The following is a 15,187-nucleotide window of genomic DNA, read 5'->3' on the forward strand; positions in this document are numbered from 1 at the left end:
TTTCAATTTGTATGAATGCAGCTTAGGTTTCAGTTACTTCCCTGTGATTGGCCCGACCACATGCCACTCTAAAACAGTCAGCCAATCAGAGGAGAGGTTCTCATTCTCTCTTCTGATTGGCCAAATGACCTGTGCCTGTCAGAACTCCAGAAAGAGGCAACAGAAAGGGGCAATATAAACGATATTAAGCAGATCACAGGTACTCAAAACCAATGATACATTTTGTTAGGGATATCAGCAGGTAAATAAACCCAGAGAAAAGTGCACAGCATGGGGCCTTTAAATAAAATCATCAGCGAGATATTGCTGACATTTTGAGAGCGTCAAAAGCAAATGAAACCACACGTAACTCACCTACATATTTGCATGCTTTTATTTTGAAGGCGGGCGTAGCTTCCTGTTTGTTCCCGTAGACTTTAGAGTCTTTAATGTCTCGACTCAACCACCACCAGTTGAGTGTCGGTGTGAGGTGAAGTGTGTGCCAGTGGCGCTGTCAGGTGAGCGCGCTGCAAGTCAATGACTGGAGTTTCACTACATTGATCAGTTTGATAAGAGTTGACATCTCTGGACCCTCGGCTGTTTTTTTTTTGTTTTTTTTTAAAGGACACACTGACACCTTTCCAAAACGAGGTAAGAAGGATTTTTTTTGAATGTTTTTTGGGAGAGAGGATGTCTGAATTCGTTATTGGTCCACGTTAATGAATGACTCAACACACTTAGGTCACGATTCACAGCTCATCGGATCAGTTTCACCTTTTACTGAACTTGAGATTTAATGGTTGCAGTTGTCACCATAATAAATGGAAGCGCACTAGACCACAATTTGGAAAGTGAAAATAGTTGTTCAGTGATGTATTAAAATGTGGAATGCAGGATAACTAATTGAAATTGAGTGTCTGACATATTTAGATATCTTCTTCTTCTTTTTTTTCCTTCTTTTTTTTTTTTTTTTTTGCATTTTAAGAACATAAAACTACTTGGATTTTTCTGTGTTTACTCTGTAGCTCCAGGGATCTGAACATTTCCATAGTTGCTCCACAAGTTGCAGCATGTCATGTCTTGCCCACCTTGGTGTGTATCCTGACTTATTTTTCCACTGGCTTTTTAGTGTCAATGTCCTGAAACATAGAAAAAAACAAAACAAACAATGCCTTTCAACTCCTAACTCCCAGGGCTCAGCCAGAAACAGCAGCTGACAATTTTTTTTCTCTTTCCTCAGTCCTTTACGTAGCCTATTTCTCAATTTAAACAAGCTAAAATGTTTACATTATTGCCCCCACGCCCACTCCATGAGTAGTAAAACCAAGTGGACTTGAGAATCTTAATGTCTGTCCTCTGCCTGTGAAATCTCAACATCTTGTCTTCTCCTCACAGATTCCTGCTCGTAGTCGTCCAGAATGTTCTCTTGGGAAATCGCATCCTGTAGGTAGCGATCAATCACTGTGGACTGTGACGTGGAGATGGTCACTTGGGCCGCCTTGCTGACAGTATGCATGTGGATACGGATACAAGTTGCCTCAGGACAGCAGCACGCGTGTCCCTCAGACCAGAGGCTGGTGGATTTCACTGTAAAATACTCCCTCCCCTACTTCCAGTCAAACAAACCCATACAGAACATAGCGGTGCAGCTGGATTCAGAGCTGCCAGAGGTGTACGTCGGGAGCCAGAATGTAATAGAGGCGGTCGACTCTGCCATGCAAAAAAAATGGGAGGTGAGAACTGGACCCGTTGGCAGCACGGACTGTCAGACTTGTCACCTGTGTGATATAGAAACAGACCCCGGGGAGCCAGTGGATACGGATAACGAGGTTCTGCTTTTGGATCCTGCTGCATTTCCCTCTTTGTACTTATACATCTGTGGGAGTACTCAGCACGGGATCTGTTACTTCATTGATGTTCTCGATCCAAACCCGGAGCCAAAGTGTCTGTTCACGAAGGAGAACAGCTCTCCGGCCGACTGTCCCGACTGTCTGGCCAGCCCGCTCGGCACCAAAGTCACCATCGTTGACCAGGGGGCCACGTCGCTGTTCTTCGTAGCGGCCTCTGTGGACGACAAAGTGGCGCAGAGTTATCCCAGGAGGTCCATATCGGTGGTGAGGCCGCTGTCCACCGAAGAGGGCTTCCACATGGTCATGAGCGGCCTCACGGTGCTCCCCGCTTTCCAGAACTCCTACAGGATCGATTACATCTACAGCTTCTCCACCAAGGAGTACGTCTACTTCCTGTCCCTGCAGAGAGAAAGTCCCATGAAGAGCAATTCGGTTTTTCAGACCCGCCTGGGACGACTGCCCATTTTGATTCCCGAGGCGTGGATGTACAGAGAGGTGACCTTGGAGTGCCGGTATGAACACAAGCGCAGGAGGAGACGGAGAGAGGTCCAGAGGGATGTCGTGTACAACGGGCTACAGGCGGCCCACTTCGGGGGAGTGGGGAAGCAATTGGCCGAGGACCTGGGGGTGGACGAGAAAGAGGACATCCTGTACGGGGTGTTCGCGGAGGTGAACGAGCGGGGCGAACCCCAGAAGAACTCGGCCCTGTGCGCCTTCCCCATGACTAAAGTCAACCATGCCATCGACATGGGCGTGGACGCCTGCTGCAAGTCAGGTACGGAGCAGCTGTCCAGAGGTCTGTGCCACTTCCAGCCATGTGAGAGCTGCCCACATGAAGTGAGTAACTCCAACTTTTTTTTTTTATAGCACAAAGGGACAAAGTCTCCTCAGCCCAGACAGGAAGTGACATAACCAGACAAACACTGTGTCATTTAAACACCTGTGATCGGAAGAAACAGTTTATCACCGCTTACTGTTTAATATTCTCTTGAGCAATAAGGCATGGTATCACATGTTGACACTTAAAGATAATATGTTCATATGGTATTATCATGTAAACCATGACTACTGAATGATGGTGTGTGTGTGTGTGTGTGTGTGTGTGTGTGTGTGTGTGTGTGTGTGTGTGTGTGTGTGTGTGTGTGTGTGTGTGTGTGTGTGTGAGAGTGAGAGACAGAGACGGAAAAAAGGCCAGATGAGAAAACTGGGAGAGGTAGATGAGTCAGAATTGTGACCTGCATATTGCCACACCACCACCTCTCTCCTCTGTTGAGTTTCAGTCTTGCAAAGCGATTATATGAATCTGTTCTATGAGACGTGTATTTTCAGATAATGACTCAGCAGTTCTTTCTCTTGCACAGTTTATCATTTTTGTTTTTGTAGAACTTGATCCCGCTCACCATCCTCAACTGAAGATATTAGAAATTAAATGAAGGAAAAAGGAAGCTTTAGAGTTCACACTCAAAACATAGTGAACAGAGGACTTGGCCGTGTTCTTGATAGAATAATACAGGTGTGGTCTTTTCCTTTTATGGAGTTCAGACTGTGTCCTTTGAGCTCTTTCAGCCATGTGTACACCTACGGGAATGTGTGCCAGCAAACACCAGTTATAAATCCTACTGATAAAATCGGTGGAATTCAAGGGGAGGGACAGTGTTATACCGCGCCTGGCTTTTATGCAATTCACTTGAACTACAACTTGACAGCCATAAAGCTGTCTTAAAGCTGTTAGTATCAAATCTCTTTAAATTAGAATTGGATGAGTGTGGTGAAATAACTTGGAAGAACAAAATGGTGAGGTCCAAAGTGGCTGAAAAAGTTCAAACAACATGAATACAGGGCAGTGAAACTTTCATGAGAACAGAGGCATGCTGGGACAGGCCAGACACTTTGCTTTAGAGTGGAATGTTTCCCATACTTTAGTGCTTTTAAGTAACAATTACGCATCAAGCTGTGCGGCGCATGCTCTGCCAGTCATCCGCACATGTCCGTCACCTGTTGTTTTCATGCGTGGAATTATGGGAAGTCCAGTTTCAATAAGCCAACAATCTGCCCTGAGGAACAGCCACCGAAATGAACACACAGAGCCCTGGAACCACTGCTGTTTTATGACCTTGTAGCTCTCGCAGCTTGTTCCTGTGAGTGGAGACATGGCCAGGGCACTTCCTCTCTGTTTGGATGAATGAAAAGTCTCTCTGCTCACTCTGACTGGCCTTCTTCCTGTCAACACACAGGGGTGTCGTGTGTCTAAATGTACTGTTATCTGTCACATGTCCCTGTCCTGTATGTTTCATCCACATTTCCTTCACAATCCACAGAGCTCTGAAGGTAATTACACGTGCAGCGCCATGCCGACTCTGGTGGCAAAGCCGTACCACAGAGTTGACCTCTTCAACAGTCGGATGAAAGACGTCTTGTTCACGTCTGTGCTGGTCACCACTCTCGGGAACAGCACTCTCGGCCACTTTGGTACCTCAGATGGCAGAATACTGCAGGTAACAAGATATTTCTTTCTCTGCTTGTTTGAGTACTCTGGCTGATAATAAAAACTTACTCCTGCACTCACATCAAAGCTTTGTTTATTGGGTCAATATATCGGTCTATAGCTTTTAATGGGTGTTTCCTATAAAGAATGTAATGTATTGGCTTTATTCATAACATGTAGGCCTATATTTCTTTTTTTCCTTATTTTTCAGAGATGATGGGTTGCCGGAGGGGATAATATCTATATTGTTAAGTTTTAAGATAAGTTTTATTTTTTTTTGTTTTAGTTTTATTTCTTTTGGTCTTGAATTTATTGTTGTTAGATTAATAATTTAAAGGGATAGTTCCACATTTTAGCAAATTGGCCCATTGCCATAATCCCTATAGTTTTAGGAGTCGGTTCGTTACCTTTAATTGTCGGTGCAAGCTGTTTGTAAAACGGTGGAGCAGAGCCGTTAGCTGCTCAGAGCTATGCTACGGAGGCTAATGGGATTTCTTGGTTTCCCTCATCAAACTCATCAAACTCATCAAACACACAATCCAACAACTCCAAAACGCTTTGTGGACAAGTTTTGACCTGCACATTCACCACGCTATGAGATAATAACGGAACGTTACGAGACAGATTTGTTTTAGAGGTAAATTCATGCAAAACCGCTGATGCGCGTTCCCAAGCAGTCTCTGCATTTGCCTCGAAAACAACTCTGTCTCGTAACGTTCCATTATTATCTCATAGTGTGGTGAATGTGCAGTTCACAACTTGTCCACAAGAGCATTTTGGAGTTGTTGGATTGTGTATTTGATGAGTTTGATGAGGGAAACCAAGAAATTCCATTAGCCTCCGTAGTGTAGCTACGAGCAGTTCTAGAAACAGCTTGCACTGACAATTTAAGGTAACGAACCTACTCCTGCTCTGACTACAGGGATTATGGCAGTGGTTCAATTTGCCAAAAATGTTGAACTATCCCTTTAAGTGTTTAGTGTCATTCCTCTAATTATTGTAAACACCTGTAATCAACCAATTGCATTGGTGTACTGAAGTATTAAAAAGGAAGCCACACAGTAATTGAAAAATGTCCTGATGAAGGTTTGACAGACCGAAACGTTGACCCAATAAACAGAGCTTTGATGTGAGTGCGGTTAGTCAGTTTGTCATGATTTTGCAGTGAATTTCGGTGGGGATCTGCTCCCAGCACCACCCTTTTCAGGAGAATGTACATGTCGATTAGGCCTTGATGATAAAACGTGATCATGATCATGACTAAATACAGTAAAATGAGTCCTTACTGTCAATCGTTCAGAAGCAGGTTCATATTACAGCTTCGAAAAATAACAATACATCACCACCTCTCTGTGTCCCTGGTTTAGGTGATTCTTACCACGTACAGGCCTGTGATTTTTGCCAACTACTCTCTGGGAGAGGCTCCAATATCCAGGACAGCAGCCGTGTCCTTGGAGAATTCCCTCCTCTTTGTGGCTGGGAATAAGGTATGTGTTTTTTTCTAACAGGCACTTATCTTTTTGACTCTTTCAAGCCTGGGCTAACCCCACACTCATCTTTCTCCGTCTCTCCTTCGTCAAGATGTTCAGTGTTCCCTCTACAGGACCAGGGTGTGCTCACTTCATGACATGCTCCATGTGTTTGACGGCTCCAAGCTTCATGAACTGTGGCTGGTGTTCAGGAACCTGCTCGAGGCAGCACGAGTGTAACTCAGAGTGGAACAAAGACTCCTGTGCGCCTGTCATAACAGAGGTAGATCTGCTGTTAGCTGTAACTGATTTGGCGATGGGTGGAGTTTTAAAAACACTACGCTGGTCATACGGAGACAGTGCTGGGCACATTACTTTTAAAAAGTAATTAGTTATAGTTATTAGTTACTTTCCCAAAAAGTGAGTGAGTTAGTAACTGGATTACTACATTATTAAAGTAACTAATTGCCAGGAAAAGTAACTATTGCATGACTTTTTTATAAAATGCTCAAATATGTTAAATTACTCCGACCCACCCCCCTAACCCTCTAACCATAACCCTAACCACGACGCAGTGTTGTGGAGCCTTCCTGTGCGGAGGAATACTGAGTGAGTTGGTTAGTTCCAGATTAACAGTTTTTTTTCCAAACTAGTTGATGGACTGAAAAACTGACCACCCAGCTCACCCAGCTGAGGTCTCTCTCTCTCTCTCTCTCTCTCTCTCTCTCTCTCTCTCTCTCTCTCTCTCTCTCTCTCTCTCTCTCTCTCTCTCTCCCTCTCTCTCCTGTTACCTACACATGTTTAACCCATACATGCTGGGCAAAGGCCTGCATAAAATGCACAAAAAACAAATCAAATAATTTGTAAGCTAAATGCTGTCCAAACGTCCACTGTACTGAGAGGACGTAAAAAAGGGCTGTTGTGATTGGTCCAGACTTCACACATGTTAGTAACCTAATAAATATTATCTTTCTTTTTTTTTTTATATATGAAGGTTTTTTTTTTAGCCTTTATTATGAATTTAAAGAGACCCAGAGGAGTTTGCTTTTGGTTATAAAAGAGTCTCATATTAATGTGGATGAATCTACATTGCCGACACTTGTTAATGGGTCAATTTTCGATAAATATATTGTTTTGTCCTTATAGTTATTTTGATATTATTTCGTGTCGACTCGCCCAGCATTTCCTAGTTTTGGTTTCCTGGACGCTGCCCGGCGGGTCATAGGAATAACACAGCCGAATCGCTGGCATCGTTTATGGTCGGAACTACGACGATTTCTGATCATCTTCAAACCTCAGACTTTCGTTCTTAATTAACGAAAACATTCTTGGCAAATCCTTTCGCTTCTGTCTGTCTTGCGTTGGTTCAAGAATTTCACTGTGCATGCGGAAGCTCATGGGAAATGTAGTGTGAAAACACTTTCGCTTTCCGAAAGTCCTCGTAGTCACTTTAAATGTTAATTTAAATAGTTATGTTCACCCTGTCATTTAGGACAGGCCAGTTGTACAAGTGGGTGGGCCCAGGCCCGTTAGGCCCAACCATAATGCAGCGCATGCCGTAACAGTAACGGTGCTATAACGGGGGAAAACAGTAACTTTTTTGATTACTTGTTACTAAAAAAAGTAGCGTAGTTAGTAACACCGTTGATTTATAACGCTGTTATTCCCATCACTGCACGGAGACACTGATTGATATTCTGGATTTGCAGTTTTTCCCTAAAACGGCGCCTGCGGGTGGGGAGACAGAGGTGACGCTGTGTGGCAGGGACTTTCAGTCCGGTCTGAGACCTGCCATCATCAGCGGCAAGACCCACATCATCACAGTCGGCTCTGGGACCCTGTGCACTGTCCTGCCTGAAAAGAGCAATAATCACGTGTGAGTAGATGCAAAACAACACACAACACACACACACAGTTCATTTTGACATGCATAATGAATATGATCAAGCCGATTCTGACTGTAGGTTACACACACATTTATAGAAGAAAATATCATGGTGAAAACCACATCTTCCCATCCATTAGGTGTGGTGATAATGAATTTTTTATATTCTTTTAATGTGCTTCCTTAATGGAAGATCTCCATCTGCACAACTCAAAGACATTCCATTTCTGGTGTCCTTAATACAGGCTAGTGTGCAAGATCCACAACAAAAGCCCAAACCAGAACCTGAACATCACCCTGGAGGTGCACGAGGGAGAAGTGGTGGGCAGATACTCAATCGAAGGCAGAGCTTGGAAGTCTGGCTTCTCTTTTGTGGTGAGGATAACAACAGTTTTAATGAGATGATATATTGATATATTTATTTATTGGAATTAGGTCATGGATAATGCCATGTTTCACTTCTGTCCAATCAGGAGCCTAGCATAACAGAAATCAAACCTGACTTTGGGCCCATGTTTGGTGGAACAGAGGTGACACTGACAGGCAGGTACCTTCTCTCTGGGATGAAGAGAGATGTCTTCTTTGGGAACAGCAAGTGTGACATTGAAAGGTGAGCAATGGAGATGACTACAGTACATGTTGGTGTCAACAGATATCAGATATTTGATTGAAGGCTTTTTGTACTGTACACAGGGGTGCCACCACCCTAACCCTAACCCATGAAAATGAATTTTATTAAGACATTTATTGGCATTTATATATCAACATATATACAAATCACATTATAAATTCCCCCATTCCCTCCCTCACCACCCCATGTTCCCAGATCCCCAAAAGGAAATATAAATTGAAAAGAAAGTGATAAATTACACAATGCAATATCTAAAACATGCAACAGCAAAATGGAATTAAGAGAAAGTGCTACCTAATGTAGTGCTCATTAGTGTTCACCTAATATGCATAAAACTATGAATTTTAATGATATTTTTTGACTAACAGTCCCATATTTGTGAAAGAACAACATGACAGGTGCTTGGAAAGGGAAGCACTGAATACAATGGAATTCGCCATGTGCTGCAAGACATTGTAAATAAAATATATTTGAGATTATAAATTAATAATTTAGTGTCATATTATTTAGTCAGTCAATATTATAATTTCATTAAGGGCTTCTCTGGGCCCCTAGAATCCTTCTCCTTTTTTCTCCCCTTTGGCGCCTGTGTACAGACTGTACACATGTAGTTACTGTCATCTGTAGTTACTGTCATCTGTACTGCTTTCAGAGCTCATGAAGAAAGTGGGGCGTTATCCTCAGTCCTATGCAACACAACAGCTGCCTCAGGTGTCGGGAAGGTACCTGTGAAAGTGGTGATTGACAGCTCCGAAGTGACCGCCACTAAGACGTTCTCCTACAAGAAAGATCCAGTCATAAACTCTATACATCCTCACTGCAGCTTCAGACGGTAGAGTCACATTTCAAATGATCATCACAAGACAAACTGCATTTGCACGTAAGGGAAGTGAGTGTTATTTATTAACATGCTCTTGTGTGCAATGTGTCGTACAGTGGCTCCAAGCTGGTGATAGAAGGTCAGAATCTCGACTCCGCCCACAGAACTGTGGTTCAGTACACTCCCCAAAATCGTGACATGCAATCCATTCAACAAGTAAGTTCACGCTTTGAGTTCATCCTTGTGAAAGACCGTACCAGACTAGACCAGGCCATTAAACTGCATGCTGTGAGCAGAGAAATACAAGTTAATGAGGCACTGTCAGTCAGTCAGTTTCTACAGTGAATGGCCAGTCATACTTATTTTTTCCTCAATATTGGAGAAAGTTACACCAGATCTTTACAGTAGCTGTGATTTATATCTTTATATGCTTACTTCACTCTAGGTCTGCAATGGCACAAAAAATGCCACGCATATGGAATGCTGGACTCCTGCTTTTCAAGACGAATTGTCGGAGGAAAAGTCAGATATGGGAGAGATTTCTATTCACATGGATGGAAAACGTGGCCTGATGAGGAGACGATTCGACTACCACCCTGACGCCAAAGTCATTCCCTTTGAAACTGATGAGAATGAATTACCTCTAAAACCAGGAGAGACAGAAGTGTCATTGCATGTATGTTAACATTCGCATTCTTATTTGTATTAATATCCCAATGACAGCAAAGCTTGATAAGAATACTTATGGGTATTTCATAAATGTTTCGGTATTGTCTTTGTCTTTTTACACATGTAACAGCATAACAAGCTGAATACAGTGAGGATGTGTATGAAGATCACAATGACCATTGGTGGCGTGAACTGCAACGCTCAAGTTCTGCTCAATGAGCTGACCTGCAGGATCCCTAAAGGCCTGGTGGTTCCCAGTGAGGGGCTGCCCGTCAAGGTAGGAGAACCATCAGCTGTCTAATCAACCATAAATAAATCTGACATATTTATTAAAGGGATAGTTCAACATTTTGGCAAACTGGCCCATTGCCATAATCCCTATAGTTTTAGGAGTAAGCAAGCAAGCAAGCAAACTTTATTTATATAGCACATTTCATTCCGTGTGGAAGCGCAATGTGCTTTACAGAGCATTCCACAGGGCAATTAAACCAGCAAAAACAATAACAATACTAATAATAATGGGCCACCAAAAATTAAAAATTAATTTAAAAAAAGTAGGTTCGTTACCTTAAATTGTCGGTGCAAGCTATTTTTAGAACGGTGGAGCAGAGCCGCAAGCTGCTCAGAGCTACGCTACGGCCAGTACGGACAGAGGACGGGCAGTTGTTTTGTAAATTCATGCAAAACCGCTAATGCACGTTCCCGTCAGGTGCAGTTTTTCCAGCAAGCAGTCTTCCGTTATTATCTCATAGTGTGGTGAATGTGCAGGTCACAACTTGTCCACGAGAGCGTTTTGTTGTTGGATTGTGTATTTGATGATTTTGATGAGGGAAACCAAGAAATCCTATGAGCCTCCGTAGCGTAGCTCTGAGCAGCTTGCGGCTCTGCTCCGCCGTTCTAAAAACAGCTTGCACCAACAGTTAAAGGTAACGAACCTACTGCTATGACTATAGGGATTATGGCAATGGGCCAATTTGCCAAAATGTAATAGTTTTAATTGTAAAAATCTGTTTCCCTGCTGTAGGTGTTTGTGAACGGGGAAGAGTATGACGTGGGTACAGTGGTTTATTACAATAACAACACTGTGATTGCGGGCATCGTGTTGGGCATCATTGCTGCTCTTGTGGCAGGTGCTTGCCTGGCTCTGCTCGTCATGGTGCACATACGGAAGCAAAAGAGAGGTGAGAAAAAGTATATATAAACTCCACCAAACTATAATGTTTCTCATGTTTACTCATTTTGAAGTACGGCCTGTTTATTATTAACTTGACCCACTGGGACTTTACCCAGCCTTACAGTACAGTTTTAAACTTTATCGCTCGTTTATTGAATGTGTCCTTTCAGCCGAAATAGAGAATCGTTTATCAACAATGCTTTCACGGAACCGCTCGGACAGCAACTCTGATTTCTCACCAACGGGGGACTACAGACGAGGTCTGATATCGAAATTCATTCATTCATTCATTCACCCCCAGATTAACTGTATAAGTCCTTCATCTGTTTTGTTTTGTTCCCTTCCCTTGTCTTCATCCTGTTTATCTAACCTTGCAGCAGCCCAGTGAAGTACAACCTTTTATAAATTACATTTCAAAGTGTACAGTGGTAAATGCATAAATACACATAAACCAGGGCACATATTTGTTGATTTATGTGGGTAAAGTCAAGGGCATTAGGATAAAGTGAATAACAACTTTATATATAAAGTGTAAAAAATTCTAGACTGTAAAAACATTTCTTTGCATTTCTGCATATGCCAAAATAAACATCAATTCATCAGTGAAGAAAAAAGAAAATCCAACAAGAAACTTAAGCTGTCAAAGTGTGTTTGGCTCTGAGCTGTACAAAAAGCCAGCTGCCTTTTTACATGTGTTTTTTTCCCCCCTCTTTTGCTTGTTTGTTACAGTAGATCTGTCCAGTCAAACATCGGGATCAGGAGGTATGGCATTCCAAGGTTTATTATATGCTGCCAGCTACGATCATCTGGCCATCCCCTTAGTGCCGCGGGGGAATGTGTCGATGCTCAGCCTGAGCTCTGATCTCCTGGAAGAGGTCAAAGACGTGCTGATCCCTGCTGACATGCTCAGAATTGAGGATAGCCAGATAATTGGCAAAGGTACTGTAGGTTCAGTGGTTTGTTTATTTCCTTGTTTCCGTCTTTACAGTTCAGCACAGAACTTTCATAACAACAACTCTTTCTCTGTATGCAGGCCACTTTGGGACCGTTTATCACGGATACCTGATCGACAGCAATAAGCAAGAGACCCACTGTGCTGTTAAATCATTGAACAGTATGTAAATGTCCTTTATTATCAAATCGTAACATGAGCCTTTGGTTGGTGGACTTGTCTGTATAAAGTATAATGTATAATGTGCTTTACAAACAGGGATCACAGATCTGAGGGAGGTGGACCAGTTCCTCAGAGAAGGCATCATCATGAAAGGTTTCCATCACCCAAACATACTGTCTCTGCTGGGCATCATGCTGCCTAAAGAAGGGCTCCCTCTGGTGGTGCTGCCGTACATGAAGCACGGGGATGTGCGTCATTTCATCCGCTGTGAAAAAAGGGTAAATTACGCAATGAAACCCAATCTGGACCAGTAGGGTCATGACTGTGAATATTTTTGCTCTCTCAGTCTGGGCTGGGACTTTTTTACTACTCCAACTATGGAGCTTTGTTTTTTTTTAGTTTGCATTGTTTAACTGTTTTTTTTTCTGTCCTCCATAGAATCCAACAGTGAAAGACCTGATCGGGTTTGGGCTTCAGGTTGCCAAGGGGATGGAGTATTTAGCCCAGAAGAAATTTGTCCACAGAGACCTTGCTGCACGTAACTGCATGTAAGTGTGAATCATGCACTGATTCCTGGCCCGGGACATGTGAATGGAAAAGCTGAGTCTCGCCTACGGGAGGCCGTTTCATTGTCTGTGGACGTGTTGACGTGTCGTCTACATGTTGTATTGTGAAGGAATATTATACGGAAATAAATGTCATTGTTCATCTGATCGCTCTTAGGATGATAAATAACTGTGACACAGGTCAGAAAGGTTTCTGTTTCACACCTTTTTAGAGACACTTGATCCCATTCTCATTGTTTGACGTGGTGTAAACTTTGAGTTTATAGATTTGTCATCCAGTCTGGTTAGATGATCCTCTCTGACAATGTCTCCTCTTTTCAGGCTGGATGAAACCTTCACGGTGAAGGTGGCTGACTTCGGCATGGCCAGGGACATCTACGACAAGGAATACTACAGCATTCAAGATCACAAACGGGCAAAGCTGCCGGTGAAGTGGATGGCCATCGAAAGCCTGCAAACACAGAAATTCACCACCAAGTCCGACGTGGTGAGTGAGCTTAAAGGGATAGTTCAACATTTTTGGCAAATTGGCCCATTGCTATAATCCCTATAGTTTTAGGAGTAGGTTCGTTACCTTTAATTGTGGGTGCAAGCTGTTTTGAGATCGGCAGAGCAGAGCTCCGTTCCGTTATTATCTCATAGCGTGGTGAATGTGCAGGTCACAACTTGTCCACCAGAGCGTTTTGGAGTTGTTGGATTGTGATGAGTTTGATGAAGGAAACGAAGAAATTCCATGAGCCTCCGTAACGTAGCTCTGAGCAGCTCACGTTTCTGCCCCGCTGATCTCAAAACAGCTTGCACCGACAATTAAAGCAGAAGTAAGCAATCCGGTCGTTTTGGCTAACTTCTTGTCAGCCGATGGAGTTAGCAGTCCCCGCCCTCGTCCCTACGTCACCACATTCACGCGCATCCCTTGGCTGCACACACAGAGAGGACCGCCCCTTTATGCTGTTCTCTCTCCTCATTGGATAAAGGTTGTAGGATACAAGGAAAGTTTTCTCCTCGGCTTACAGCAGAGCAGAGTGACTGACAGACCCGTGTTTCGGACCAAACACTCTATATAAGTGATTGCTGTCGGAAGATATAACTATTTAAGACTTATATTAACACAAATATTCCGCTTACTTCTGCTTTAAAGGTAACGAACCTACTCCTAAAACTATAGGGATTATGGCAATGGGCCAATTTGCCAAACTGTTGAACTAATCCTTTTATCCAGGCCTCAGAAATATGTTTGTATCTTATTTCTATTTCCATCTACAATACACTGCCTCTTTTCCCCCAGTGGTCTTATGGTATCTTAATGTGGGAGCTGCTGACCAGAGGTGCAAGCCCATACCCAGATGTGGACCCCTATGACATCACACACTACTTGCTGAAGGGGCGTCGGCTTCCGCAGCCACAGTTTTGCCCTGATACTCTGTAAGAATAACAGCAGCTCTCTATGAATATAGTATAACACAATAGCTTCAATTATGTGTCCGTTTTATCTCAGTTAGTATATTATTCTTGAACTTAAAATGACCATCACTCTCTCATTTTGACATCGATTCCCTCCGCAGGTATTCAATCATGCTGGCGTGCTGGGACCCAGAACCTGAGTGCAGACCGAGCTTCCACAGCCTGGTTACAGAAGTACAACACATCCTGTCCTGCCTGGAAGGAGAGCACTACATCAGTCTGAAGGTTACCTACGTCAACCTAGACCAGCCAAGGCCGTACCCCTCCCTCAGTGGATCTGCAGATGAGGCTGAGGCCTCCGACTTGGACACAGACGGTTACTCCGCCAGCTGAGCGCCTCAGAGCCCCTAAGACTTTTCTCCGACAGGGACGGGATCCGGAGCATTAAAAAAGACGAGGGACAGTTTGCCTCGTGTGATCGTGCCAACGAATCTCAGGGCGCGGAAGCTTTCGGCCTCTGATTTAAGACATTGCAGTTTCTGAAAACTCTTAATAGAGCGGAGACAAAATTATGCTGGAAGTTCATCATCCGTATTTGTAGCAAAAAAGAGACAACATGTAGATGGAAGTAAATGTTTTTAACATCCAAAGCACGAGTGTGAATGAGACAAAGTGAATGTAACGTGCTTTTGTTGTCAGATTTATAGTATAGGATGTCGATTTTATATTATGCCTCCAAGTCAGTGTATTAGATACACATGGACTCTATGGATGCTGACTTGTGCTCAGGGGTCAAATACTTTATCTTTTTCACACATTTTTTTTTTTTTTTGCTAAATGAGGTTATAAAATGGATTATATCCCTTCATATTCCCCTTTTGTAGCCGTGCTTGCCAACTTGTTACTGGCTCGATGTGATGCAGGTCCAATCATGGACCCATGAGTCCGCACATTTCAACAAATCAATTTTACTGACACTCAGAAGCTCTGCACCTACTGAATTACACTTGCTGTGCATCTGTACCTGTCATTATCACTAGAGGGCAACCAAGGCCGCCTTCTCGTGCTTCATCCTTGAATTACTGCTGCAGTGACGCTCTGCACTACACAACACAGCTCAGCACAAAGGTGTTACACAAACAAT

The 15,187-nt window shown here is 43.3% G+C and overlaps 1 protein-coding gene across 3 annotated transcripts; it reads left to right on the plus strand.

Annotated features, from left to right (window-relative positions):
• Positions 1–432: 432 nt before the first annotated feature.
• On the plus strand, positions 433–14,911 carry mst1ra (macrophage stimulating 1 receptor a). Of its 3 annotated transcripts, none has more exons than XM_083971382.1 (21): positions 433–630; positions 1,375–2,666; positions 4,148–4,324; positions 5,682–5,801; positions 5,896–6,066; positions 7,493–7,659; positions 7,914–8,043; positions 8,142–8,278; positions 8,952–9,131; positions 9,236–9,335; positions 9,565–9,795; positions 9,919–10,065; positions 10,813–10,969; positions 11,133–11,222; positions 11,695–11,901; positions 11,996–12,076; positions 12,173–12,354; positions 12,515–12,624; positions 12,964–13,129; positions 13,928–14,064; positions 14,205–14,911. In XM_083971382.1, the coding sequence occupies exons 2-21, from the start codon at positions 1,461–1,463 to the stop codon at positions 14,434–14,436; spliced, it is 4,128 nt and encodes a 1,375-aa protein (XP_083827508.1). In that variant the 5' UTR covers positions 433–630; positions 1,375–1,460; the 3' UTR covers positions 14,437–14,911. The 3 variants fall into 3 exon arrangements, with proteins under 3 accessions (XP_083827508.1, XP_083827506.1, XP_083827507.1); XM_083971380.1 differs by having other exon boundaries at positions 434–630; positions 11,692–11,901; XM_083971381.1 differs by lacking the exon at positions 433–630 and adding an exon at positions 664–1,071 and having other exon boundaries at positions 11,692–11,901.
• Positions 14,912–15,187: the final 276 nt, after the last annotated feature.

Source organism: Trachurus trachurus (assembly GCF_905171665.1).
Source record: "Trachurus trachurus genome assembly, chromosome: 5".
NCBI classification, from domain to species: Eukaryota; Metazoa; Chordata; class Actinopteri; order Carangiformes; family Carangidae; genus Trachurus; species Trachurus trachurus.